The sequence below is a fragment of the Mus caroli genome, unplaced genomic scaffold (genome assembly GCF_978045245.1).
Source record: "Mus caroli unplaced genomic scaffold, Mus_caroli_1 scaffold_8, whole genome shotgun sequence".
NCBI classification, from domain to species: domain Eukaryota; kingdom Metazoa; phylum Chordata; class Mammalia; order Rodentia; family Muridae; genus Mus; species Mus caroli.
Genome location: NW_028227263.1, coordinates 91296281 through 91322273, shown reverse-complemented (window position 1 = coordinate 91322273; position 25993 = coordinate 91296281). Strand labels below are relative to the sequence as shown.

At 43.9% G+C, this 25993-nt stretch overlaps 1 protein-coding gene across 2 annotated transcripts in view; it reads left to right on the top strand.

The window, feature by feature from the left end:
• Cyfip1 (cytoplasmic FMR1 interacting protein 1) overlaps window positions 1-25993 on the top strand; it is a 95097-nt gene that overhangs the window by 19537 nt on the left and 49567 nt on the right. For both annotated transcript variants that reach the window (XM_021166451.3, XM_021166452.3), the window contains exons 2-9: window positions 13329-13446; window positions 13536-13625; window positions 14916-14993; window positions 15126-15227; window positions 16327-16508; window positions 19154-19250; window positions 19342-19470; window positions 20550-20654. In XM_021166451.3, coding sequence (XP_021022110.1) covers window positions 13330-13446; window positions 13536-13625; window positions 14916-14993; window positions 15126-15227; window positions 16327-16508; window positions 19154-19250; window positions 19342-19470; window positions 20550-20654 — 900 coding nt within the window. In that variant the 5' untranslated portion in view covers window position 13329. The remainder of the gene's footprint in view (window positions 1-13328; window positions 13447-13535; window positions 13626-14915; window positions 14994-15125; window positions 15228-16326; window positions 16509-19153; window positions 19251-19341; window positions 19471-20549; window positions 20655-25993) is intronic.

Genomic DNA, 25993 nt, shown 5'->3' with positions numbered 1-25993 from the left:
GTCTAACTATAGTTTTGCAAAAGCTATTTCACTTTTTCCTTGGGTACTGACTTTGTGAATCCGGAACTGGTGCGTTTGAGAGCAGGAGTATGGCAGATGCTGTGCTGTGATCATAGTGTGCAGGCAAATGCTGGGCTTGGAGCACAGTGTGTAGGCTGGATGGAACAGTCCCAAGATGCATTTCATAGGTTGCTACAAGTTCTCTCATAAGACATCGTGTTTAGGACATGGCTTGAGTTTATCCACTTGGCCTGCCTTATTCACAGTCTGCTAGCATCTACAGGACTCAGTGGGGCCAGAACGGGGAAGGGTGGGGCTCTTAGTCTTGGGCTGCTGGCAACTCCTATGGATCTGTCTGTTATTCCAGCCTCACACTGCCTCTTTCCTGAGCCTTAGGCCTGGGCCAGTTTTGTCTGCTAACCCTGGCCTTGACCCCAGAAGTCTAGTTGCTCATCACTGGATAACGGACACACATTATTCAGGACTAGATCCCCACCCCCACCCTGTGTGTGTGTATGTGTGTGTGTGTTGCTTGTGTGTGTATGTGTTGCTTTATGCCTAGGGCTCTCAGTTGAGCTGGGGGCTTTTGAGCACCATTCTGCTTATCTTATCAGTATATTGGGATGACCCCACCATGGGAGTGGCCATGAGAAGGACTTACTGAGGAACTTCTATGGAAGGAGTGAGTCATCAGTGAGTGAGTGACATGTGAAGGGAAGGAAGATGCTCAGCAGCCCTGCCACACCTCCAACATGATGAACACTTACTTCTCTTTCTGTGGGCACACCGAGACACTCAGCCTCCTCTCTATCTATGGTACCCTGGTGCTGCTTGCTCTTACCTGGTGCCTTGTGATGCTCACCCGGTGGTCCCTTGATCAGACAGTGAAGTAAACAAACCTGCAGTGTGCAGCTCCAAGCTCAGACTGGGTCTCTCACTGAGCGAATGCTGAGTGAGCACTTGCCCGATACAAATTACCAGCTAACCTCCCTCCTGAGCCTTGAAGATACTTGGTGACTAGCTTGGGAAATCACTTGAAAAGATATTTTAGGACACTCGATAACAAAAATGAGTTGACGACTTATTAAAATACCAGCTCTGATACGGTATTTCAATTAGTTTTTGTAACTTAGGAAGTGTAGGATTTGGAGACACATGTGAACATGGAGCCTCTGCCAGGAGAACAGAGTCAGAGAAGAAAAGCATCCTTGATCCTGCTTACTCAGCTAAACCACAAAAGGGTTTGTTATGTGTGGGTCAGCACAGGGCCTGAGGAGGCTACGGCACCCAGAGTTTGGACACATGGAGCACTAGGCTTTGTAGGCCAAGCTTGAGCAGGTGGTTGTTTGCTACAGAACAGACCTCGGAGTCTACATTAAGCGTGTATTGTTTTCCTAACTATCAAAATGCCAGTGCACGCTCTCCCTTCCTTCCTTCCTTCCTTCCTTCCTTCCTTCCTTCCTTCCTTCCTTCCTTCCTTCCTTCCTTTCTTTCTTTCTTTCTTTCTTTCTTTCTTTCTTTCTTTCTTTCTTTCTTTCTTTCTTTCTTTTCCTAATCTTACAACCCAAGGGCATTTGGCCCCCTACCTGGGTGATTTTCTCTGTGTGTGTGTGTATGTGAGGCCTGTCACACAAAATACCACAGATTAGTGGGAACTTATGTGCTCACAGTTCTGGAGGCTAAAAGTCCAAGGTCAAGGTTATAGGAGGGCTGGTTTTATCTAGCACTGTCCTAACGTGGCCTCTCCTAGTCTCTCTGCTCACACATGATGTGCTGTTCTCACCAGACACAAGGGGTGGACATCTGTGTGTATGATTATGTCATTAAACTGTCAATGGCTTATTGGTAGCACCAACAGGAATAAGAGTTATTCCAAATAATGTGGTTTAAATTTTACTGTGCGATATTCATATTATGGTATCTATGCTGGCTAGTCTTAAGTCATCTGAAAGGAGAAAACTTCAACAGAGAAATTGCCTCTGTAAGATCAAGCTATAAGCAAGCCTGTGGAACATTTTATTAGTGGCCTGTTGGATCATAGCAAAAAGGAATCTCACCCTGTGAGCAATTTCCAGACTTCAGTTTATAGACCCCCCCCCCCTTTAATTAAGGAGTAGTCAGGTTCCTCTGAGGAAGGAATTTGATAAAATACCTTTAAAGTTCATTCGACGCTGTCCATTCCTTCCCTAGAGGGACCTACAGCTTCTTTTACAAGGGTAACTACACTGTGGAAAGGAAACAATCAGACTTCTCCGGGTCTGTTAGATCCTGGTTCTGAATTGATGCTGAGACCAGGAAATCCTAAGAAACATTGTGGCCCTCCTGTTGAAATAGGAGGTTATGGAGGCCAGATGATTAATAGAGTTTTGGCTGACGGCAGACTCAAAATTGGTCCAGTGGGTCTCTGAACTCATCTTGTAGTTATTTCTAGTCCTAGAATGTATAATTGTAATAGATATATTTAGAAGTTGAAAGAATTCTCACATTGGTTCCCTGACCTGTGGAGTGAGGGCTCTTATGTTTGGAATGGCTAAATGGAAGCCTTTAGAACTGCCTTTGCTAGGGAAAATAGTGAATAAAAAACAGTATCGTATCCCTAGAGGAAGAGAAGAAATTAGTGGCACCATTAAGGACCTGAAAGTTGTGCTTGGGTGTGTGTAGCAAGGGGTTTCTAGCACATCTCTCTTTAACTATCCTACCAGCCAGTGCAGAAGACAGATGTATCATGGAGAATGACAGTTGAATATTGAAAACTCAATCAAGTTGTGACTATGATTAAAGCTGCTGTACCAGATGTGGTGTCCTTATTAAGCAGACTAACACATCTGGTACCTGATATCCAGCTATTGATCTAGCAAATGCCCTTTTCTCAGTACCTGTCCATAAGGACCACCAGAAGCAATTTGCTTTCAGTTGGCAAGACCAGCAGTATACCTTTACAGTTTTAATTTAAGGATATATTAACTCCCCAGCCCTGTGTCTTAAGTTAGCTAAAAGGGATCTTGATCATCAGTCTCTGCCACAAAATATCACATTGGTACACCATATTGTTGACATTTTCTGATTGGGCCACATGAGCAGGAGGTAGCAACAACCACTTTGGACTTGTTGGTAACATGTATGTGCATCGAAGGATGGGAAATAGACCCAACCAAAATTCTATGGCCTTCTATATCAGTGAAACTTTTAGGGAGTCTAGTGGGGTGAGACATTAAGAGATAGTCCTTTTAAGATAAAGAATAAGTTATTGTACCTGGCCCCTCCTACCACCAAAAAAAGAAGCACACTATTTAGTTGGCCTGTTTGGGTTTTAGAGACAGAACATTTGTCACTTAGGTCTGTTACTCTGGCCCATATACCACACGACTTAAAAAGCTGCTAGTTTTGTGTGGGGCCTGGAACAGGAGAAGGCTCTTCAGCAGGTCCAGGCTGCTGTGCAGGCTGCTCTACCACTTGGACCGTATGATTCAGCAGACCCGATGGTACTTGGGATGTCAGTGGCAGACAGAGATGCTTTTTAGAGCCTTTGGCAGACTCCTACAGGTGAATCACAGAAGAGACATTTGGAATTTTGGAACAAGACTCCCATCATCATCTGCAGACAATTATTCTCCCGTGAGAGACATCTCTTGCCCTGCTATTGAGCCTTAGTGAAAACTGAACATTTGACAGTGGGTCACCAAGTTACGATACAACCTGAGCTGCCCATCATGAGCTGGGTATTAATCTCACCCACCAAGTTATTGCACAGCAGCAATCCGTTATCAGACAGAAGTGGTATATACATGATTGGGCTTGATCAGGTCCTGAAGGCACAAACAATTTATGTGAAGAAGTTTCCCAAATGGCTATGGTTTCTATTGCCATTACTGCCATGCTGTCTTCTGCCAAGTATGTACCTGTAGCTTCATGGGGTGTGCTCTATGACTGGTTCATGAGGAAGAGAAGACTAGGGTATGGTTTACTGAAAGTGGGGTATACATGATCCACCCCAAAGTAGACAGGTGTCTACTTACATTACAACCCCTTTCTGCCACAACACATCAAAGGATGCTCATATATGCATTTCAGGATGACCTGAAATATACCAGCGAAAGGAAATCTTCACAGTGGGCAGAACTTCAGGGTAGTACATATTGTCATGCATTTTGTTTGGAAGGAAAAAATGGCCAGATAATGCGAGTGTTTACTGGTTCATGGGTTGTAGCCAGTGGATTGCTAGATGGTCAGAGACTTGAAAAGAGTGTGATTGGAAAGTTGGTAAGAAAGACATCTGGGAAGAAGTATGTGGATAAATCTCTCCATGTGGGTGAAGGATATAAAGATACTTGTGTCCCATGCTCATCAAAAGGTGACTTCAGGAGAAGAGGAGTTCAGTAATCAAGTAGGATAGGATGACCCGTACTGTGGACAGTCATCCTCTTTCCCCAGTGATCCCCATCATTGCCCAGTGGGCCCATAAACAAAGTGGCCTAACAACATGGCTGACACTGACCTGGCTATAGCTGCTGCTGAGTGCCAGATCTGCCAACAGCAGAGCTCAACACTGAGCCCCAGATATGGTACCATTTCGTTGGGTGACCAGCCAGTGAGTAACCTAGTGGCAGGTTGACTACATTGGACCACTTCCACCATGGAATAGACAATGCTTTGTCTTGCCTTGAGTAGATACTTATTCTGGTTATGGATTTGCCTTTCCTGTGTGATGCTTCTTCCAAAACTTGCATCTGTGGACTTAGAGAATGCCTTGTTGACAGTCAGGATATTCCGCACAGATTTGCTTCTGACCATGAAACTTAATTCACTGCCAGACATGTGTAGACAGTAGGCCCACAGTCATGGAATCCACTGGTCTTACCGTGCTCTCCACCATCCTGAAGCAGCCGGTCTGATGACCTTTTGTAGCTACAGTTATAGCACCAATTAGGTGGCGGCATCCTGAAGGGCTGAGGCAGGGTTCCTTTCTTTCTTTGCTTTCTTTTTCATAATCTTAAGTTCTGCTGGCCTAGACATTGTAGTTCCAGAGCAGGGAATGCTCCTGCTAGGACCCTGAACAAACATTCTGTTGAGCTGGAATGGTCTTCTCACGTCCTTAAACCAACAGGTTTAAGAAAGGAATAACAGTGTTGGGTGGGGTGATTGATCGATTACCAAGGGGAAATTGGATTGTTTCTCCACAATGGAGATGAGAAAGCACATGTCTGTAGTGCAGGAGAGTCCTTAGGACCACAGTTCTAAACTCATGACCCCTTTGGGACTCAAACAACCTTTCCACAGGGATCACTTAAGATCATTGGCAAACACAGACATTTACATTATGATTCATAACGGGAGCAAAATTACAGTTATGAGGTAGCAACAAGTAATTTTATGTTTGGGAGTCATCATAACATGAGGAACTATATGCAAGCATCCCAGCATTAGGGAGGTTGAGTACCACTACTTTAGGATGTCTCTTGGTACTAGCATGTCCTGTGATTAAAGTCAGTAGGCAACTACAACAACCTAATTCAGGCAGAATGACCAAGGACGTAGACTTGTCAGGATCGAACGTATGGGTTTTCCTCTAGAAAAGAGCCTCGATCCGCTGAGATACTTGCTGAGGAAGGAGGCTATACAAGTAGTAGAGTAAGGTAGTTATAAATACCAGCCAAGATCACATGACCAGTTACAGAGACAAGGATTATAACTGACATGAAGGTTGATTTTTGTTAAGAATGTGATTGTACAGTTATTGGTGTTTTCCTTCCTCGATTTCTTTATCATGTAATGTAACATCAGTTAAGAGAATATCAGTGGTTATCACATCTAAGTTTGTGATACTAAAAAAAATGTCCCTCAAGGGATGTTACCACCTATTGTAAATTTCTAAAGTGTCTGCCATTGTACATGGGATCGTTATATCATGTTAAGTATAATTATGACTTAGGTATTGTTTTCATTTAGAGATTAACCATGACATGAGATATGATTCTCTGTCGAGTTGACAAGGGGTGGACTTGTAATGGCTGATCTTGGTTGTCAGCTTGCCCACCTCTGGAATTAACTAAAACCCAAGCAGCTGGGCACTTTTTTTCTTAAAGATTTACTTTTTCTTAAATATTTATTTATTTATTTATTTATTTTAGTTTATGTGTATGGTATTTTGCCTGCATGCACTGCAGTGTGCACGACATGCATGCCTGCTGCAGTGGATCACCGGGCAACTGAAAGTACAGACAGGTATGAGCAGCCATGTGGGGTACTGGGAATTGAGTCCCTGTCCTCTAGAGGAACAGCCAGTGCTCTTAAGTACTGCACCATCTCTCCAGCCAGAGGGATTTTTTTTCTTAGTGAAATCACTTAAAGTGGGAAGACCCACTGCTGATCTTTGGTTTGAGGAGGGAGGATCCACCTTTAATCTGGGCCACACCTTCTGCTGTCAGCCGTGCATGGTGGCGCATGCTTTTAATCCCAGCACTCGGGAGGCAGAGGCAGGCGGATTTCTGAGTTCGAGGCAGCCTGGTTTACAGAGTGAGTTCCAGGACAGCTAGGGCTATACAGAGAAACCCTGTCTCAAAAAAAAAAAAAAGAAAAGAAAAGAAAAGAAAAGAAAAAAGAAAAGGACATAGAAGAAGGAAGCTGGCCCCCTTTCAAAAGGAAATGAAAGACATTTTATTAGAATTAGAGGAAAGTAAACAGGTCAAACAAAATGGAGATCTCAGCTGCTTCTAGAAGGAGGCAGTCTGTGATGAGAGGAAGAGAGAAACCTATGCATTCTAACGTTCAAGATAGCAGACCAGCTCAGCAGTGCTGGAGACCTGAGATTGCGTTCCCGGTGGCTGGGGTGGTCGGCTGGGAGGATGGCTCATTTGGAGAGCATGGGAGTGCTCTGAGTAGTTGTAGAGCAGACTGGCTTAGGATTTTGGCCAGTGTTCATAGAGTTCTGCTTCAGGCAGGCTTAGCAGTGAGGGACTGTAAGCATTAAAGATGAATACTTCTAGCTTAGTAAGTACATATGCCATTGATAGGGAAAAAAAAAAACATTTTGTTTAAAAAAGAGAACAAAAATCTAGCCACACTTTGCCGGGAGGAGACAGCTTTTCCTTGTCACGCTTTGCCGGGAGGAGACGGCTTTTCCTTGGTGGGCCTCCACCTTTTCAAATGGCATTTTCAGTTTTGAAAGGGACAGCTGTGGTGCCTTTTACATGCCATTTCAAATTCTAAGGAGGAGGAGTTCTGATATTTTCCCTTCCTTGAAACTAGTGTGTTACCAGGGAAACAAGCTGCTCCTACTAGCTGACCTGCTGTCAGTTTGGAGATGTTTATTTTCCTTGTTTTCTTCCCAATTCTGTCCATTTTTGCTGTGGAATTTGAAGGATTTGGGTTTGATGCAGACAGAGCTAAGGCCATTCTGCCATTGGAGCATGGCTCCTTTTATGGTGTAAGGCCATGGTTTAACTACAGTAACCTACTTTCTCTGAAGGCTAGTGCCCAAACTCACTGGCTTCCATTTGACTAGTTCTTACTTGTTTGCTCCTTTCTCTTTTACTTTCACTAACAGATCAATCTATCCATCTTTAATCCTTTTAGATCATTTATAGTTAATGTAATTATTGATGTTTGAATTTAGCACTGTTCTCTTCATTAGATATATGTGTTATTCATTCTTTCTTCCTTTCTTTCTTCTCTTTTCTGGCTTTGTGCTATTGGTTTGTTTGGTTTGGTGCTCAGAATTGAGTGCAGGGCTTTAAGCATACTAAGCAGTCTATCACCGAGCTACACTGTCAGCCCTCTTTCCGCCTTCTTTTAGAATTTGAGCATTTTGTAGTATTCTATTTGAATTTATCCCACATTGTGTCTATTTAATAGTAATTTCCAGTTAAACCTAAGACTTTGTGCACTCAAGAAAAACAATCTACCACTGAGCTAAATCTTGAGCCCAATGTTACTTTTCAGCACTGTGTAGCTCTTTGCTAGTGGGTGTGGTAAAGACTACGGAGTACATGCCTATTAACTTTCCCTAATCCTTAGGGCTAGAGAATGTGGAGATCTTACCACCAGGTAGGGTTGCTTTTCTCTGGTGAATTGAGTTCCCTTTTGTGCCTTTGTAATCTGGGTAAAATAATTGAAAAACAGACTTAGAAGGTTGCTTGAGAACCATTTTATTTGAGTTTTTGAAAACAAAACAAAACACCCAACAGGGCAGGTAAGCTGTAAATCTTGGCAGTTCCCAGGGAGAAGGGAGCTGGGAAAACCCATGCCTTGAGTTAGGAGCAGCAATGCATGTGTCTAAACAGCCGTTAAGGAAAGCATGCATAGGGTTTCGGCTGGTGTTCAAAGAAGAGGTAGACAGGAGGAAGGGACAAAGTTACAGCTCAAAAGATGGGCACCCTCAGCAGAGAAGATCTGCAGGCAGTGACCCTGAAGGAGGGGCTTCTGGGTTATCTAAGTACTGTAATTCATTAAAGAAATGATTGCTTTTCCCATGTGCTTGGTTAGCATGGTGAATTAGCTAATCAGGTAATCTGTCCAGGTAATTGAATGTCTAGTTGGATTGTCTGTCTGTCTGTCTATTTGATCAATGTCCTGTTCCACCCCATCCCCTCTGACAAGATGGAAGTCCCATTACCACTTTCCCTTCAACCTCGGGCACATCAAGTCTCTACAGGGCTAGGCACATCCTCTCTCACTGAGGCCGGACAAGGCTTTTATCTCTCTCCACATAGTGCTGGCTGGCCTTGAACCACAGGAATCCACCTGCCTCTGCCTCCTGAGTGTTGGGATTAAAGATGTGTGCTGCCATGCCCAGCAGTTGGAGTAACTTTTAAACATTTTTTTCCACAACATAACATTTTTATTAATTATTTAGGAATTTCATACAATGCATCCGTCCTTTTCCCTCTGGCCTGCCTGTGTGCTTAAGCTCATGTGGAGAATTGTCAAGTTTTCTACATTTTATCTTTCAGTTCTAAGAATCTCCACTGTTCACAGACATGCATGCCGACAAAACACTCATACACCTACATTCAAATAAAAAATAAAATTACAGCCGGGCAGTGGTGGCGCACGCCTTTAATCCCAGCACTTGAGAGGCAGAGGCAGGCGGATTTCTGGGTTCGAGGCCAGCCTGGTCTACAGACTGAGTTCCAGGAAAGCCAGGACTGCACAGAGAAACCCTGTCTCGAAAAAACAAAAACAAAACCAAAACAAAACAAAAATAAAATTACAAAAAAATCTCCACTGTGTTCTCATTTCTTTGGTTTGTTTGGCTGCTTGTTGTTGACCCTGAACTTCTCCATTTGGTTATTGGGACTTTTCACAGTTGATGCTTTGAAGTCAGAGGTAGGAACTGTGACTTCCTGCTGTTGATTGTATAATCACATCATGTATATTAATGAAAATGCAATTACATCAATTTCCCCCTTTCTTCCCTCCAGCCTGCCTCAGGTAACCCCTCTCGCTCTTTCCATGTTCCCCATTCCTCTCAAATTCATAACCTCTTTTTCTTGATTGTCACTGTTACATATTGGTATATATATTCATAATATATAAACATAGCCTGATGAGTCTGTGTGGATATGGTTTCAGGGCTGATTGCTTCGTGTTAGATATAACCAGTTAGAAGGCTTACTCCCTAGGAGAGGCTAATCCTCCTTCTTTTCCTATGGGTGGGACCTATAAAAGAGCACAGAGTCCTCGTCCTCACAGATAGCACTAGAGAAACCAGGCATGTTACACTCACAAAGGCTTAAAGGGTATACCTGCTTTCCACCCAGAAGGCTGGGACTGGATGTTGTTAATAGCCTGGTGAACTTTCCTATTCTATAGAGCTAGGCCTCACTTGAATTCCTCCAGACTGGTGAGCATCAATTCTCCCTCATTAGAACCAACTCTTAGGAAAGGTTTACTTTACATATACTCTGCAGAAGAGTTAGCTATTCTTATTACAAAGCTTTCCTACCTAGACGACAGCTGTCCTGAGCATGGTTTCTCAGTCAGTAGAACAAGCATATGACACACTTTACAAGGGAGTTTCAATGTAGTCATGCCTTAAGCTTTGTTGTAATAATTATCAGAAGGAAACTTGTTTTCAAAGTTGTACTGTGCTTAAATATGTCAAAAATAAACCCCACTGGAGGGTCACCTCTGTCAGCCATAACATTTGCAGGGAACCCCCACAGGGACCCTTTGAGATTTTTACCCCTGTGGTAAATGGTGAGTAAAAATGGCCCGAATGGGTATATAGAGGGTGGTATTATTAATAGGTGTGGCCTTGTTGGAGGAAGTGCGTGATTAGTCACGGACTTTGAGGTTTCAGGAGCTCAAACCAGGCTTTATGGTTCAATAGTTTTCCTGCTGCCTGCCAATCTGGATGTAGAACTCTCAGCTCCTTCTCCAACACCATGTCTGCCTGTGCACTGCAGTGCTTCCCACCATGATGATAATAGGCTAAACCTCTGGAACTGTAAGCCAGTCCCAATTAAATGGGTTCCGTGTAAGAGAGGCTGTGGTCTTGGGGGGTCTCTTCACAGCAATAAAACCCTAAGACAACCCCCTTCTGCCTTAGCATGTTTATCGATACTGCCATTGTTCAAGTCTTATTTATGCAACCATTTGTAAAATACTGTTTCACAGCAGATATCCTGGCGTTTTGGCTCTTAGACCCCAACATGTGACCTGAACTGTAGATGTGTAGGATATGTGATGTAAATGTATCCATCGGGGGTGGGTTTTCCAAGAGCTGTTCATCTCTGCATTGTGTCCAGTTGTGCTTTCCTGTAATTCTCCAAGAGCTGTTCATCTCTGCATTGTGTCCAGTTGTGCTTTCCTGTAATTCTCCAAGAGCTGTTCCTCTCTGCATTGTGTCCAGTTGTGCTGTCCTGTAAGTCTCCAAGAGCTGTTCATCTCTGCATTGTGTCCAGTTGTGCTTTCCTGTAATTCTCCAAGAGCTGTTCATCTCTGCATTGTGTCCAGTTGTGCTTTCCTGTAATTCCCCAAGAGCTGTTCATCTCTGCATTGTGTCCAGTTGTGCTGTCCTGTAATTCTCCAAGAGCTGTGCATCTCTGCATTGTGTCCAGTTGTGCTGTCCTGTAATTCTCCAAGAGCTGTTCATCTCTGCATTGTGTCCAGTTGTGCTTTCCTGTAATTCTCCAAGAGCTGTTCATCTCTGCATTGTGTCCAGTTGTGCTGTCCTGTAAGTCTCCAAGAGCTGTTCATCTCTGCATTGTGTCCAGTTGTGCTTTCCTGTAATTCTCCAAGAGCTGTTCATCTCTGCATTGTGTCCAGTTGTGCTTTCCTGTAATTCCCCAAGAGCTGTTCATCTCTGCATTGTGTCCAGTTGTGCTGTCCTGTAATTCTCCAAGAGCTGTGCATCTCTGCATTGTGTCCAGTTGTGCTGTCCTGTAATTCTCCAAGAGCTGTGCATCTCTGCATTGTGTCCAGTTGTGCTTTCCTGTAATTCTCCAAGAGCTGTTCATCTCTGCATTGTGTCCAGTTGTGCTTTCCTGTAATTCTCCAAGAGCTGTGCATCTCTGCATTGTGTCCAGTTGTGCTTTCCTGTAATTCCCCAAGAGCTGTTCATCTCTGCATTGTGTCCAGTTGTGCTGTCCTGTAATTCTCCAAGAGCTGTGCATCTCTGCATTGTGTCCAGTTGTGCTCTCCTGTAATGGTCTCCATTTGCTCTAAAAAGAAGCTTCTTTGGGGAGAGATGATACTGCATTTATTCTGGATATAATGATAAGATTTATAATGCAGTTAGGAATTATTCTGGACTGGTAAAGTGGAAGTAGCAGATTTTCTTCTGAGATCCATGGCCTCAGTAGCCCCAGGAAGTTGCCTAGGAGGTCTTTATGTGCTGGGTTACTTGAGTGGAAACTGGACCTTGTGGATGTTATGCTATGAGACTTTGGTCTTACCATAACCACTGGAGGATGTTGCCGCTTTTACGTTTATTAAGCAAACAGCCTGTGTTCTCTGGGCTGTAGCTCTGTTTCAGTGCTGCTTCTGCTATGCCACTTAGACCTGTCTTCCGCTGTGTGTTTCAATGGCTATATGAGACCTTTCTTGTGGCCTTATAAGTACGCGCAGTCTTAGATCAATACTTGTGCTGTTTGAGGTCAGTCTGGATTTTTTTTAAAGAATGTTTATTTATTTATTTTATGTGCATGAGTACACGGTAGCTATCCTCAGACACACCAGAAGAGGGCATCACATCCCATTACAGATGGCTGTGAGCCAATCATTCATTCAGTCTGTAGTTTGATGAGCAGTTCTGAGGACTCTCTGTTCCTCAGCACACTGACTGAGGACTTACTGGGTCTCTGGAGCCTCCCTTTTCAGTTTTCGTCTTGGACTGTGACTCTGCTCCTTCAGAGGACACAAGGGCAGCGTGCCAAGATGCTTAGAAGACTTGTGTTATACCTGCACCTCTCTGCATTTCGGTCCTGCCTTGGTGTTTATGATTTTCTCTCTAACAGCCACTTCCCTAGTTCACCTTGGACATACTTCTCTAATAGCATGTCTGTGATTCCAGCCTGCCTGATTCTAGCTGTACTGCTGGTGGTCAAGGGCAATGCTCTGACGCCTATCTCTTATATATTTAGAATAACCATGCAGTAGATGCTGCCCTCTTGCAGCCATGTGAAGGGTTAGCATAGAGGGTACTCTGGGGGCCCTAAGCACTAGCAACTAGGTCTGGAGCGCCAGTATAGAAAGGGTGTGGGAAGTGACAGCAAATGTAGTATCCAGAATACTCTATAGTAACCAGGTATCCTTAGTTAGGGACTCTATTTGCTGTGAGGAGACACTATAAAACTCGTATAAAGGAAAACACTTGATTGGTGCTGGCTTACAATTTCAAAGGGAGGGAAACATGGCAGCATGCAGGCGCACATGGTGTTGGGGGAGCTGAGAGTTCTGCATCTTGATCCCATAGGCAGCAGAAGCAATTGTGTGCTATCCTGGGTGTAGCTTGTGCATAGGAGACCTCAAAGTCTGCCTGCACAGTGGCACACTTTCTCCCACAAGCCACACTTATTTCATCAAGACCACACCTCCCTAATCGTACCACTCCTTAGAAGCTAAGCATTCAAACACATGTCTGTGGGGCCCATTCCTATTCAAACCCCCCCCCCCCCCCCAGGTAACTATGAAGGTCAAGAGAGCCTTCCCAATAAGCCTGGAGGAAGGAAAGGCTCCCAAGGATAGTCCCCAGGCCCTGTGCTCTGGTCGTCTCCAGTGCCCTTGAAAGAAAGGGAAGAGAAGCCCATGTGACCCGCTGAAAGCTTGTTGTGTATTCCAGGCCACAACTTTCCTCACGGGTGGCTCTGTGCTTTGTTCCATTGCAGGATGGCTGCCCAAGTGACACTAGAGGATGCACTGTCCAATGTGGACCTCCTGGAGGAGCTGCCTCTGCCTGACCAGCAGCCCTGCATCGAGCCCCCACCGTCCTCGCTGCTCTATCAGGTAGGTCTTGGGGCAGATGTGACGCAGCTGGCTGCTCTGACCTCTCAACCTGACCATTTGTTTGTTTGTTTTTTCCCATTTTCCTTCAGCCAAATTTCAACACCAACTTTGAAGACAGAAATGCATTTGTCACTGGCATTGCAAGATACATTGAACAAGCAACTGTCCACTCTAGCATGGTAATGTGTCTGTTTGTTTCTGTATGTCTTGCAGGTGTTATATTTGAACAGCAAACAAACTATATATTTCCTGATAGATTAGGTTGAGAGAAAAATAAGAAAATGTCTTATAGTTTTAAGGAAGTCTTTGCCTTTATTATAAAAACAATGGATATTCTTTTAAAAAACTTAATCTCAAGATGGGTGGTGGTGGCACATGCCTTTAATCCCAGGGATACTCAGGCAGAGGCCAGCAGATCTTATAGAGTGAGTTCCAGGACACCTAGGGCTACATAGAGAAACCCTGTCTTGAAAAACAAAACAAACAAGCAAACAAACAAAAATGTCTCTGGCCCAGAGAAATTCTTTGCCAGCATTGCAAGGGTACCTCTTTTGGTTAGCGATCTTTCTTCTTCCGTGTCTGTACTTAAATATGTATATACTCATATGGGACTTGGGTTTTCTAAATGAATTCTGTTGTTGTAATTATATATTTTGATGGTTTATGAACATTTTCAAATCATGGCATTTACTAGAGAAAATACCTTTAATGTCTGCATAACCCATATCGCAGTGTCTACAGTTGACTATTTTTCTACATCCACTGTTTCCCCTTTTGTGTAATACAGAATACCGTGATGAACATATTCCTATATACTTGTAAAAATGAAGTTATAAAAAGAAAAGCAGCAGTACTTTTAACTCATCTTAAAAACCATTGCCAGATTTCTAGTCACATCTTAAAGAGCACCTATGGGTTTTTACCCTTTTTACCAAAGCAAATGGTATGGAAGTAATGGAACTGAACATCAAAAAGTAGACTTTAAAAATGATGGTAGCCCTCTTCTTGTGGACCGCATCCCTAAACTTTTAGTGCTGTAAGAAGCAGTCTGTCTTTTCCTCCTGTGTATCCTGGGCTGGCAGCTCTGCTTCTGGACCCTGTGTGAACCAGGAAGCTTGTGTGACTGGAGAAGAAGCTATGAGCATGCCATGTCTTGCCCAGGCTTTCACCCCACTAGCTTCAGGTCTGCATTACAGGTAGTTACTTAGGGTTAAGTGGGGCCAAGATGTATCTCTGTGGCAGCTCTCCTCAGAAATGACGGCATTGTCACCCAGAATCCTTTGCAGCCTGTTGAAGCTGAAGGGGATGTTTGCAATAGTTATGGTGGTCTGTCATGTACAGTGTGCCTCTTGTCAGGCTACCGTGTCTCAAGGGGGTCGGTAGGGTACTTTGTGGGACTACCGGCAGTTTCCATCTCTCTCTGTGCTTGTTCTTCTGCTTGTGCGTGATTTGTCCTGTGTATTTTGCAGAATGAGATGCTAGAGGAAGGCCAAGAGTATGCTGTCATGCTGTACACCTGGAGGAGCTGCTCCCGGGCCATCCCTCAGGTGCCTTGACCTTTTCTGCCACACCTGTCCCCTGTCCTACCAGGCCGCAGCATCTCACCCCCTTGTATGGTTGTGGAATGCCGGCTTCAGCGTGCTAGGACTCTCACTCTGAGTTTCTTTCTTTGTGCTCAGGTGAAGTGCAACGAGCAGCCGAATAGAGTTGAAATTTATGAGAAAACCGTGGAAGTCCTTGAACCCGAGGTCACAAAACTGATGAACTTTATGTACTTTCAGGTAAAACGTTAAAATAATAAGAGGGGTTTATTGCTAAGGAGTACGGACCGCGTGGTCTACAGCAAAATGACCGTATCAGGCAAAGGAGGACTAAGGCCTTGGCGGCCGTCTGGAGTGACTCGTTCTTTTGCATTTCACCTCTTGTTTAGCGTGGATTTTTATCCTGCACAAAAGCTCGCGTTCATCACTTCCAAGTGCAGGATATGTCTAGTTTTTCAGCTGTTTTCTTGTCTTCCTGCTACCCTCTGCTTGACCTCCTTTGACTCTTCACTTGGGCCACATGCAAGAGACTTGCTGGTTCTTAAAGTAGTAGAAATACCTAAACAGTTTTTAACTGTAGCTTTCCTTGATGTTTTGTTTTGTTTAATCTTAAAGGTTCCCAAGAAGAATCCCCTCTCCGTTCACCTCTGACAGTCAGCATCAGTATGATAGATGTTGTATGGGAGCATTTTGCTCATTAACTGTCTTCAGTTGTTTGCTGTTGCTATAACTGAGTACCCCAGTGAAGCTGCTTAATGAAGAAAGGGTTTCCGTTTGCTCACAGTTCAAGAGTAGAGTCCAGCATAGCAGGGGGACTCGAGGCAGTAGGAACTTTAACCACCGGGTCACTGCCATCCATAATCATGACACAGAGTTAAGAATCCATACTGTGTCTCAGCTCTTTTCTCTACTTCCACAGCCCAGGATGCCAGCTAGAAGATGGCATCACCTATAGCAGGTGTGTCTTTGTGCCCCCATCAGTGTAATGAAGGTAGTCCCCAGTAGGCAGGCTGGCAAACCCATCTGCCAGGTGATCATAGATTCTGTCATTTCACAATCAGCAGTAATGGTTACCATCACAGTAGTTTCACTGGGATAATCAGCAAACTTCTTTTACTTTAGTAAAAGATGCAGTTGGTGACCTGCAAAATACCCAAAATACAGGTTTTTACAGAGCATAGGCATGGAAATTGCTCAGACAAGGGACTCTATCTGAGACGGAGGGCGATCCTAGAGCCTCACAGAGAAATGAGGGACCATCCTGTCCTTGAAGCGTAGTTGTGAGTTTGATAAGCTGCTCACTAGGGCACTTCTGCCTTCTTCCCCTTTGTGTGTTCAGAGAAATGCCATCGAGCGGTTCTGTGGGGAAGTGAGACGCCTGTGTCACGCTGAGAGGAGAAAGGACTTTGTTTCTGAAGCCTACTTGATCACCCTGGGCAAATTTATCAACATGTTTGCTGTGTTGGATGAGCTGAAGAACATGAAGTGCAGTGTGAAGAATGACCACTCTGCATATAAGAGGTGAGCTTAGACTTGCAGCGTGTGGCCGGTCTACTCAGAGAGGGCCTGTCTTAGCTTTACAGGTAGCAAGTGCATATCTCCTATGTGCTAAAATCATCATTTTTAAAAAGATTTCTTTCTTTTCTTTTTTTGTTTTGTTTGTTTGTTTGTGGGGTTTTTTTTGTTTTTGTTTTTTGTTTTTTTCAAGACAGGGTTTCTCTGTGTAGCCCTGGCTGTCCTGGAACTCACTCTGTAGACCAAGCTGGCCTCGAACTCAGAAATTCGCCTGCCTCTGCCTCCTAAGTACTGGGATTAAAGGCATGTTCCACCATGCCTGGCTTTGTTTATTTTCTTCTTTATTTTATTTGAGTACACTGTAGCTATCTTCAGACACACCAGAAGAAGACATTGGATCCCATTACAGATGGTTGTGAGCCACCATGTGGTTGCTAGGAATTGGACTCAGGACCTCTGGAAAAAGCAGTCAGTGCTCTTAACTGCTGAGCCATCTCTCCAGCCCATCATCTTTATTGATAGGGGCTACTTATCAGTCTTGGAACCGTGAATACGTGGTGCCAAGAATAAGGCAAGGAGTAACTAGTAGTTTAAGGGTCTTACACATCTTGTGCAGCCTGGAGTTTTTAGGTGTGCTTCAATCGTTTTGGGGGAATCTGGGAGCTTGATTCCCTTGAGATGATAAGCATCTACATCTATCTCTGTTCACTGTGTGGAGGTGCTCGCCCTGAGGGACTGCTTATTGTTGAGAACATGGGCTTTTCATCCAAGCACACCTAGTTGAAGTCCTCAGAGAAGTCATCTCCCTTGTTTGTCCCTTGTGTGCTAAGGGGCACTAGCACTTCATTGAAGACACGAGGTAGCCCCATGCCCTGTTGGCAGGTGTCTTAGAATCTCACTGAGCATTCTAGGGCTTCTGGACAGCTAGCTCTTTGCTAAGGCAACTTCAGCTTCCTTCTTTGAAGGCAGAGAACTTGTAGAAAGAGGCCAGCAGTGGTGTATTAATCAGATTTTGATGTTGCTGTGATGAAATACCTGAGGTTCAGATTTAGGGTAGGTTTTCTGACTGTAAGAGGTTTAAAATGAGTCTTCCCACTGCAAATGATCGATCAAGTATATCTGTCATAGCTATACCAAGCTGCTTGAGTTTTACTTGACTCCAGACGTAGTCAGGTTTACAGTACGATTAGCAATCACGTTACCTTTTATATTCTCATTCATTCATATTTTCTCATTCATACTCATCCTCTCTGTCTCTCGGTCTCTCTCTCTCTTTGACTCTCTCTCTGCCCCTGCCCCCTCCCCTCTCTCCCTCTCTCTCTCTCTCTCTCTCTCTCTCTCTCTCTCACACACACACACACACACACACACACACACACACACATTCATAATCATTTCTTTTGTGCCCAGATGATAACTTTCACTACATATTCTGAGTAGAATGCAAAAGTAGCCCACACAACTCTGGTGGTGAGCCTTGACTGAAATAGAACACAGTGTCCTCAATTCCTTCCTTTCTTGGTTGTCATGGCTTCTATCCTAGCATCTACTGGAGTCAATAAGGTGAATATAGGAAAGGATAGAGCATTACTATATCAGTGAGATGAACTATATTCAAGTTTTCAAAATATTAATTTTTAAAATTTTGATTTAATTACTTTAGGGAGTTCTCATTCCGCAGTTATCATGTGTTGTTCATGGTCCGATATGGCTGCTTGAGTTCTACCCCCAATTTATATCTGGTGAACAGGGAGGAAAGAGAACATAAAGCCGTACTCTTTCTTAGAAGTAAACATTCAACTTCCTGATACTCCTTTTCATCATATCTCATGGCCCACCCCTTGGTTACCTGGCCACAGCCTCTGCAAGGGAGACGACACATTATCATTTCAGGCTGATCATGAGGAAGAAAAGAAGTGAATTCCTCATGGATATGGTCCTTCCTTGCGGAACCATAAAAGTTTAAGATTCTGGGTTGCCCAGATAGAGCCTCGTGGGCAATTTCTGTTACATGTAAAGACTTCTCACAGTTTCTCCACACAGACTTAACATGTGCCTTTGAGGATTTTACTGTGCAAGCCCTTTTGTTTGCCTCACATTGTGCAGCTGAATAGTTGGCAAATCTAGGGCTCTGGGAAGTTCCATACTAGTGGGCTGAAACAGTGTCACTGGGGAGGGCCACTTACTTCTCATTAGAAATAGTGGTGGCGGAGAGGGTTTCGGAAAGATCCTTAAGAATGTGTTTCAGGGCTTTTTGGAGTCAGAATATGCATAGACAAGTTCTCCTCTGACACAGACACTAGGAGTCAACACTTTGACCTGTAGATAAAGGTAGACATTCACCTATGCATAGGAGAGACCAGAGTATAGATACCTGTGGATGAAGTCCATTGGCCATGAACAATAGAGTACAAAAGCTCTCTGGTGTATACGATATGTCTGTGTTGGCAAAAGTCTCCCCTAAAGTCAAAGTCAGGGATGCTGCAAGAGGCTGAAACCAAAAGCAGCTACTTCAACACATATTTCTGCAAATAACTGCAGGCAGAGAAGAATAGTGATTTTTTTTTTCTCCCCAAGGTCCCCATGGGGCCTCCTCCACCCTCCCCAATTAATTTGCAGATATGTTTTGGAATTGCCTCTTTTCTTTCTAGGGCTGCTCAGTTTTTACGTAAAATGGCAGATCCACAATCCATCCAGGAGTCACAGAATCTGTCCATGTTCCTGGCCAACCACAACAAGATTACACAAGTAAGGCCCGTGTCTCTGCACACCATTGACATCCTGTGTTGCTGGTGAGGCTGGAGTGGGCGGCAGCTAATCTCTTTCCTTTGTGCTCCAGTCTCTGCAGCAGCAGCTTGAGGTCATTTCTGGCTATGAAGAGCTCCTGGCAGACATCGTGAATCTGTGTGTGGATTACTATGAGAACAGAATGTACTTGACACCCAGCGAAAAACACATGCTTCTCAAAGTACGTGTGTAGCGGAGAGGGTCCAACCTTCCTCGGGGATTAAGCATGGCCGTTTGCACAAACGGCTGTACTTAGTCGAGAATCCTCTCCAACCTTCTTTTTTAAATTCTCATGCTGTCATGTATGTAGACAGCATCTCTTGAGTATACACACATTCCCTTTGCTTTGCTCACCACCTCAGCACACAGTTGGTCGTTGGCCTGGGGCACTATCTGCTGAATTTGCCTGCTGCTCCAACTTGTGACACATCCTTGTCGGGAGAGCACCTGATGGGTGGTCTGTGATAGCAGACACGTCATGACTGTGACTGTGCTGGCTGATGCAGCCCTCGTCATGTTCCCAGGACACATTGGGATTGTGTAGCTGCCTCTTGCCAGATTGAATTTATGAGTTTACATAGACACTGAAAGCTAAGTTTAGTAGTAATGCATGGCTGTGTCTTAGGTAGTGCAGTTCTACAAGAGCCTTGTTATTCAGGTTAGACTAATCAGTGCTGCATTGGTTCGTAGCAGCTAGCCTCTAAACAAAATTACCCTTTGTAACCCAGTTTCAATGAAGGAAAAAATGCATACGGTCTGGGAATAGTAGGTATTAAACCACAATAAAACCTTAAAAAATATACAGCTTAACACAGTCACAGTCGCTGTGAGCTAGGTAACTACTGAATCTGACTATGTGTCATTTCAGAGGTTAAGTATTCTTGATTGTATGCCTGCTTATCCTTGTTCATGATACTCCGGGGACAGTATTGTTATAATTGTAGCACTTGAGTTTAGTAGGCCAGAATTAAACTTGTGGCATTATTAAGGAACCGTCTCATGAGTCCCTTGTGCAGTTGTCTGCATCTACTACCTAAGCACTGTCCTCCGCTCAGCAGGCGTTGACACCTGAGTGTCTTCGGAGGAAGCTGAAGTAGGCACAGGAGATGACACGGACAAGGGGAAAGGTTTTATTTCAGAAGGAAGCTCTTTATTTCATAGCACTATTGAGGGAAGGGTGATTTCTGATTTCAGAGTTAGCAGCTCTGGCAGCGTGCATCTGTGTGGGTCAGTTCACAGGTCCCTGTGTTTTCTTTGCAGGTCATGGGATTTGGTCTGTACCTGATGGATGGGAGTGTGAGTAACATCTACAAACTAGATGCCAAGAAAAGAATAAATTTATCCAAAATCGACAAGTATTTCAAGGTGAGTTTCAAATGTATGTATGCATGTGTCATATGTGTACGTATATAAAAGCATATATATATATATATGTGTGTAAATCTATACATGAATAAACATTTTTGACAAAGGCTTTTGGCTAGTTCAAAATATTGATGATAAAAGTGTTTATGGGTATATGCATTGAATTTTTGCCATGTGAATCTGTGAGTGATTGTGAAGCATATGACATGACTGACCTCTCTTTTGTAAAGGTGGCTGCTGTCCCCTTCCCGCTCCTTGCCTTGCTTTCCCCTGGGTTGAATAGTGTAGAAATAGAATCATACGATTTTTCTCTCTTTTTTGCCTCTGGCTGTGTGTGCCCAACCCTCTGTTTGCGAAAAGAATCCCCATGGGAGCCTGTGGGGAGGGCTTGTAGGTTTGCTCATTTTTATTTTATCTTGTGCTAGAACCATTTTAGTAGAGTGATATATACCTGCAAGATTCAGGAAGGAAAAGGTTTCTGCCTGCATGTCTTCCTGTAAGACCTGTAAACACGAAGAACAATGATCTAGGTCACTTGCAGCGTTCTCCTGTGTATATGACCAGTGCATCTTTACTGCCAGTCATGGTAACTAAATTACAGATAAATTAGCATCTCTTAGCTTCTTTCATTCTTTTGCTCTAGAAATATTTTACTAGGAAATTACCTTGCAGCTCAGTAACTGTTGACTCTGAATCTTCCATGCAATGATGGTGTCTTTAGTTACAGAAGAGCCCCTGCAGAGATGGAGTACAGGCTTGCATGCCGCACCAGGAGATCGGGATTTCGAAGTCTAGCTCTAATAAAAACCTGTAGATGTGTAATTTAATCAGTCACTTTGCAAATCAGAAAAGGCAATTATCTAAAACAATAGCATCCTAAGTAGGTTGCTCTGGCTGCTTTTTTGGTAGTGGTTGTTACAGCCACTTCTAAGACCCTTGGCATTTCCTTCTGTGGTTTGTGGAGCTCTGATCAGAGGAATCTGATACCTCTTCTTTTGTTTAGCCAATGTCTGGCTAAACCTAGATGTCTTGCCCAGAGCATTTAAAGTATATCCATAAAAAGATCCTACAGGGAAAACCTGGGTTTTCCACAAGCATGTCGGATCTTTATAATCTAGGCAGTTGGTATTGTAGGTAAGCTGCCAGGAGGCAATGGTGCTCATAAAGCAAGCAGCATTACATCAGTTAAGACCCAAGTCTTGAAGCTCCGTATACCTGGGTGGGAAGAGAAGCTAGGGGCTGACTGAGCAGGTTAGGAACTGTTTGACCCCAGTCCAGGAAAGTACTGATGCATAGGATTCAGATAAGATCCTCGATCCAGGGCTGGGGGACGGCTCAGCAGGATAAAATCATCTTCTGTATAAGCTTTACAAGCGGCGTTTGGTCCCAGAACCCACAGAAAATGCCAGATGTGGTGCTGAGCATCTGTAATCCGCTCCTCTAGCAAGATGGGAAGTGGAGACAGGAGAATTATCTGCAAGCCCAGAAGCCAGTTAACGTGGAGAATGCAGAACAGCTCTGTCTGTGGTGCTTGGAATGAGAAATGTTCCCCTTAGCCTCAGGTGAGAACACTTGGTCCCCAGTTGGTGGTTGGTGCTGTCCAGGGAGATGGTGCTGCCTTGCTGGAAGGAGTCCCAGGTGGGCTTTGAGCGTTTATGTGTTGGCCCCACGTCCAGCTCAGTCTGTTTACTTTCTTCATCTGAATGAAGATGTGCTCCCTCAGCATCCTGCTTCAGCCATCTGCTGCAGTGCCTCCCAGGCCATCACGAAGCTCTCTCTGGAACTATAATCTAAAACAAACCCCTTTGGTCCTGGTGTTTTATCATAGCAACAGAGAAATAACTAAGATGAGAAGAAAGGGAGAGATCTAGCTGCAACAAGGTAGAAGGAGAGAACTGATTCTGGCTTCTTTCTATGTGATTGCTGTGGCATGTGCAGCGATTGTATAATAATGCATCATGATGATGGTGATGATGACGATGATGATGATATTTTATAATCTACAGTCCATGGCTCCCAAATAAGAAATTGAGTCAGCAGATATGACTGACACAAGGCTTGAATATTGGTAATGGGTAAGGTCTTGCATATAGGAGGAGTAGGTAAACGAGGGATGTGTCAGCGTGGAGGTGGAAGTTGTGCTCCGGAGGGACACAGTGGAATTCACCTTCCACTCATGCTGTCCTTTTTAGACAGGACTCACTTTTCCTTATATCTTGATGCTGCTGCTGGTGGTGACATTTAGCTTTTTGATTTTTGTTTTCAGTTGTAGTTTTTTTGAGAACTTTATATTTGAGCACTGTGTCTACATCACTTTAACCCCCTCCTCCAACTTTTCCCTTACCTCCATTGCAAATTCAGTGTCTTTAATTATTTATTGTCACACACACACACACACACATATGTGCACGTACCCATGCATATTCACATGTATAGCCTACTGAGTCCATTTTGCATAAGTATCTACAACTTGGGTTTGGACAGCCTGCTTCCATGTTCAGCTGTGTATAATATTTTTGCCTTCTGTTCAGCCGTATACAATAATCTCATCTCCACAATTTTTTCATTAATTAATTTATTCACCTTAAGATCTTGATCGCAGCCCCCCCCTCCTCTACTCCCAGTCCTACCCTCAAACCCCTCTTCCCCAGTTTCCCTCTCCCTTTCTCTGAGGTACCCATAGGTACCAACCTTCCCTGGCACATCAGGACTGAGCGCATCCTCTCACTGAGGCGGACAAGGCAACCCGGCTAGGGGAAAGGGATCCATAGGCAGGCAACAGAGTCTGAGTCAGAGACAGCCTCTGCTCCAATTGTTGGGAGACGCACATGATAACCAAGCTTCGCATCTGCTACCTTAGTGTAAAGGAGCCGAGGTCCAGCCCCTGCATGCTCTTTGGTTGGTGGTTCAGTCTCTGTGTACCCCCATGGCCCTAGGATAGTTGACTCTGTAGATCTTGTGGTGTCCTTGACCCCTCTGGCTCCCTCAGGACTTGCCATAAGTCTTTTTCACTAGACTCCTTGAGCTCTGCCTCTTGTTTGCTGTGGGTTTCTGTATCTGTTTCCATCAGCTACTGGGTGACAGTTATGCTTGGTTTCTGTCTGCAAGCATAGCAGAGTATCATTAGCAGTGTCAGGGTTAGCTCCCATGGAATGAGTCTTAAGTTGGACAGGTCATTCGTTGGCCATTACCCCAATCTCTGTTTCATTTTTATCCCTGCATATCTGGTAGGCAGGGCAAATTTTGGGTAGAATGTTTTGTAGGCTCACCTTCTCATTTAGCTGCCTACAGTAAACCCGCTCCCTTGATTCAGAGGTTTAAAATACATGTGCTGAGTTTGTGCCTGGGTCAGATGCAAGGCCACCCAATCCCATCTATTCTATACTTGTTAGGTATAAGCCATGCAGGTCACAGATTTCCAGGCTTAATTTTGACAGTTTGGCTTAAACTAGTAATCCATCCATGACTTTTACTTTTACAACGTAATGGAGTACAGATGTTTAAAGAATTCCCTTAATATTCTGAATTTCTTTGATGTTTGTCGGAATGCTTCCTATTCACTTGTGGTTCTGTTAACTCGCATTCGTTCTTTCTTCTCATTAGTTGGGTAAAGGACTGGTGACCTTGTTTATCTTACAGAACCAGCTCAGAGGTTTGTTGGTTCTTTGTATTGTTTTCCTTGTTTCTATTTCATTAGTTTCTGCTTTTTTTTTTTTTTTTAATTTTTTTTACTAATTCTTGCTGTGTCGGTTTGAGTTAGGTTTTTTTTCCTTGGCTTTTCCAAAATTTTGGATTGCATCATGAACTTATTGATTTGTCTTCTTTATGATTTATCATTATGTGTATGGTTAATTTGCCTGCATGTATGTCTGTGGAATGTGTGTTTGTTTTGTTTGTGTGTATATATGTATGGGATATGTACGCATTGAAGTAGGTGTGGCTGATGTCAGATGTTTCCTTCTGTGTCTTTAACTTACTTTTTGAGATAGGATCTCTCCCTGAACCTAGAGTTCATTGATTTTGCCAGGCTAGTGGGCCATTGAGCTCTAGGGGCCCATGCATGCTCTGTCTGCATACAGCTTCTGCATGGGTTCTGGGGAACGGAGCTCAGGTACTAAAGCTGGCATGACAAGTATATAACCCACTGGATCTCAGCCTCGCTGTCTTCTTATCGGCTGATCCTTCCTGGTGTGTCCCTGGTGTGTTCCTTTGTGTTAATGCTATTTTGTCTTTTCTGCTCTGTTTTCTATTGACTTGCCATTTTTTGTATGTTGTAGAGTTAAGTCTTTTATTGGATATGTGTTTTAAGAATACGTGCAGGGTAGGAGGCACAGCTCACAGAAAGCTTTAGAAGATGCAGAATTGTTAAACACGATGGCTTTTTATTTTCTTCAAGAGAAGAAAGGAAAGGATGCTTTTACACCTGGAAGAGGGCGGAGTGAATGTTGTCTGACAGTCTGGTGATCTGTGGAGCCAGCTTCCTGAATTCTGCCAAATCCTGGGCATTGTTTAGGCCTTGATCCTGAGCCTTGTCTCTCAGTGACTAGAACCCATCCTAATGAAAAAGGTCCCATGTATTTTGCATCCTTCACCAATAGAATCTATCCTTATGCTTACTATAAACCATTCCTCCTTAGGCCTTGCCCTGAGCTCTGTTTCTCAGCCAGAAGAGCGCGTTCTTCCTGTCGGGTCACAGTGCTTTGCTTTGTTATGAGGTGCTTTCAATGTCGCTGCCCCTAAAACTTTGTTTATGGGAATTGCACATGGAGACTTTTTCCTAAACTTTGAGGATCAGACACTGAAGTTTTGATCCAGTCTGGCTGACCAAGTCCGGCTGTGCCGAGTTTTCATGCACTCATTTCTTTGAGGTTGCCCTGCTCGGGGTGAAATCTGCAGGGACTCCTACCATCCCACCCGGCCCTGTCTCAACTCTACCCCTCAGCTTTAAAAAGATAGTTGACAAGTAAATCCAGTTTATATTTATGGAGTATAATCTGATGTCTTAATACATGTATCTGCTGTGAACTAATTGAGTTCGTATTTATTTTTCATGTATTTTTCATTAAACATATTCTAATAGTGAATTTCAAGCAATGTAAGATCGTTAATGTTGTCAGTGTGAGATCCATTCCAGTGCTGAAACTTTATGCCCTGAGGCTTCATGTCCCCATTCCAGCTTCCTCTTGCTGCTGAGGACTGAACCCGAGGTCCCACACACGCTAAGCATTTGGCTCTGTCATTGAGCTGTGAGAGCTTTGTCCTCAGCCCCTCTGCCCTTCACTTGCTTTATGGTGTTATTTGATCAACAGAAGTTCTTGATTTTATTGTGTCCTTGAGAG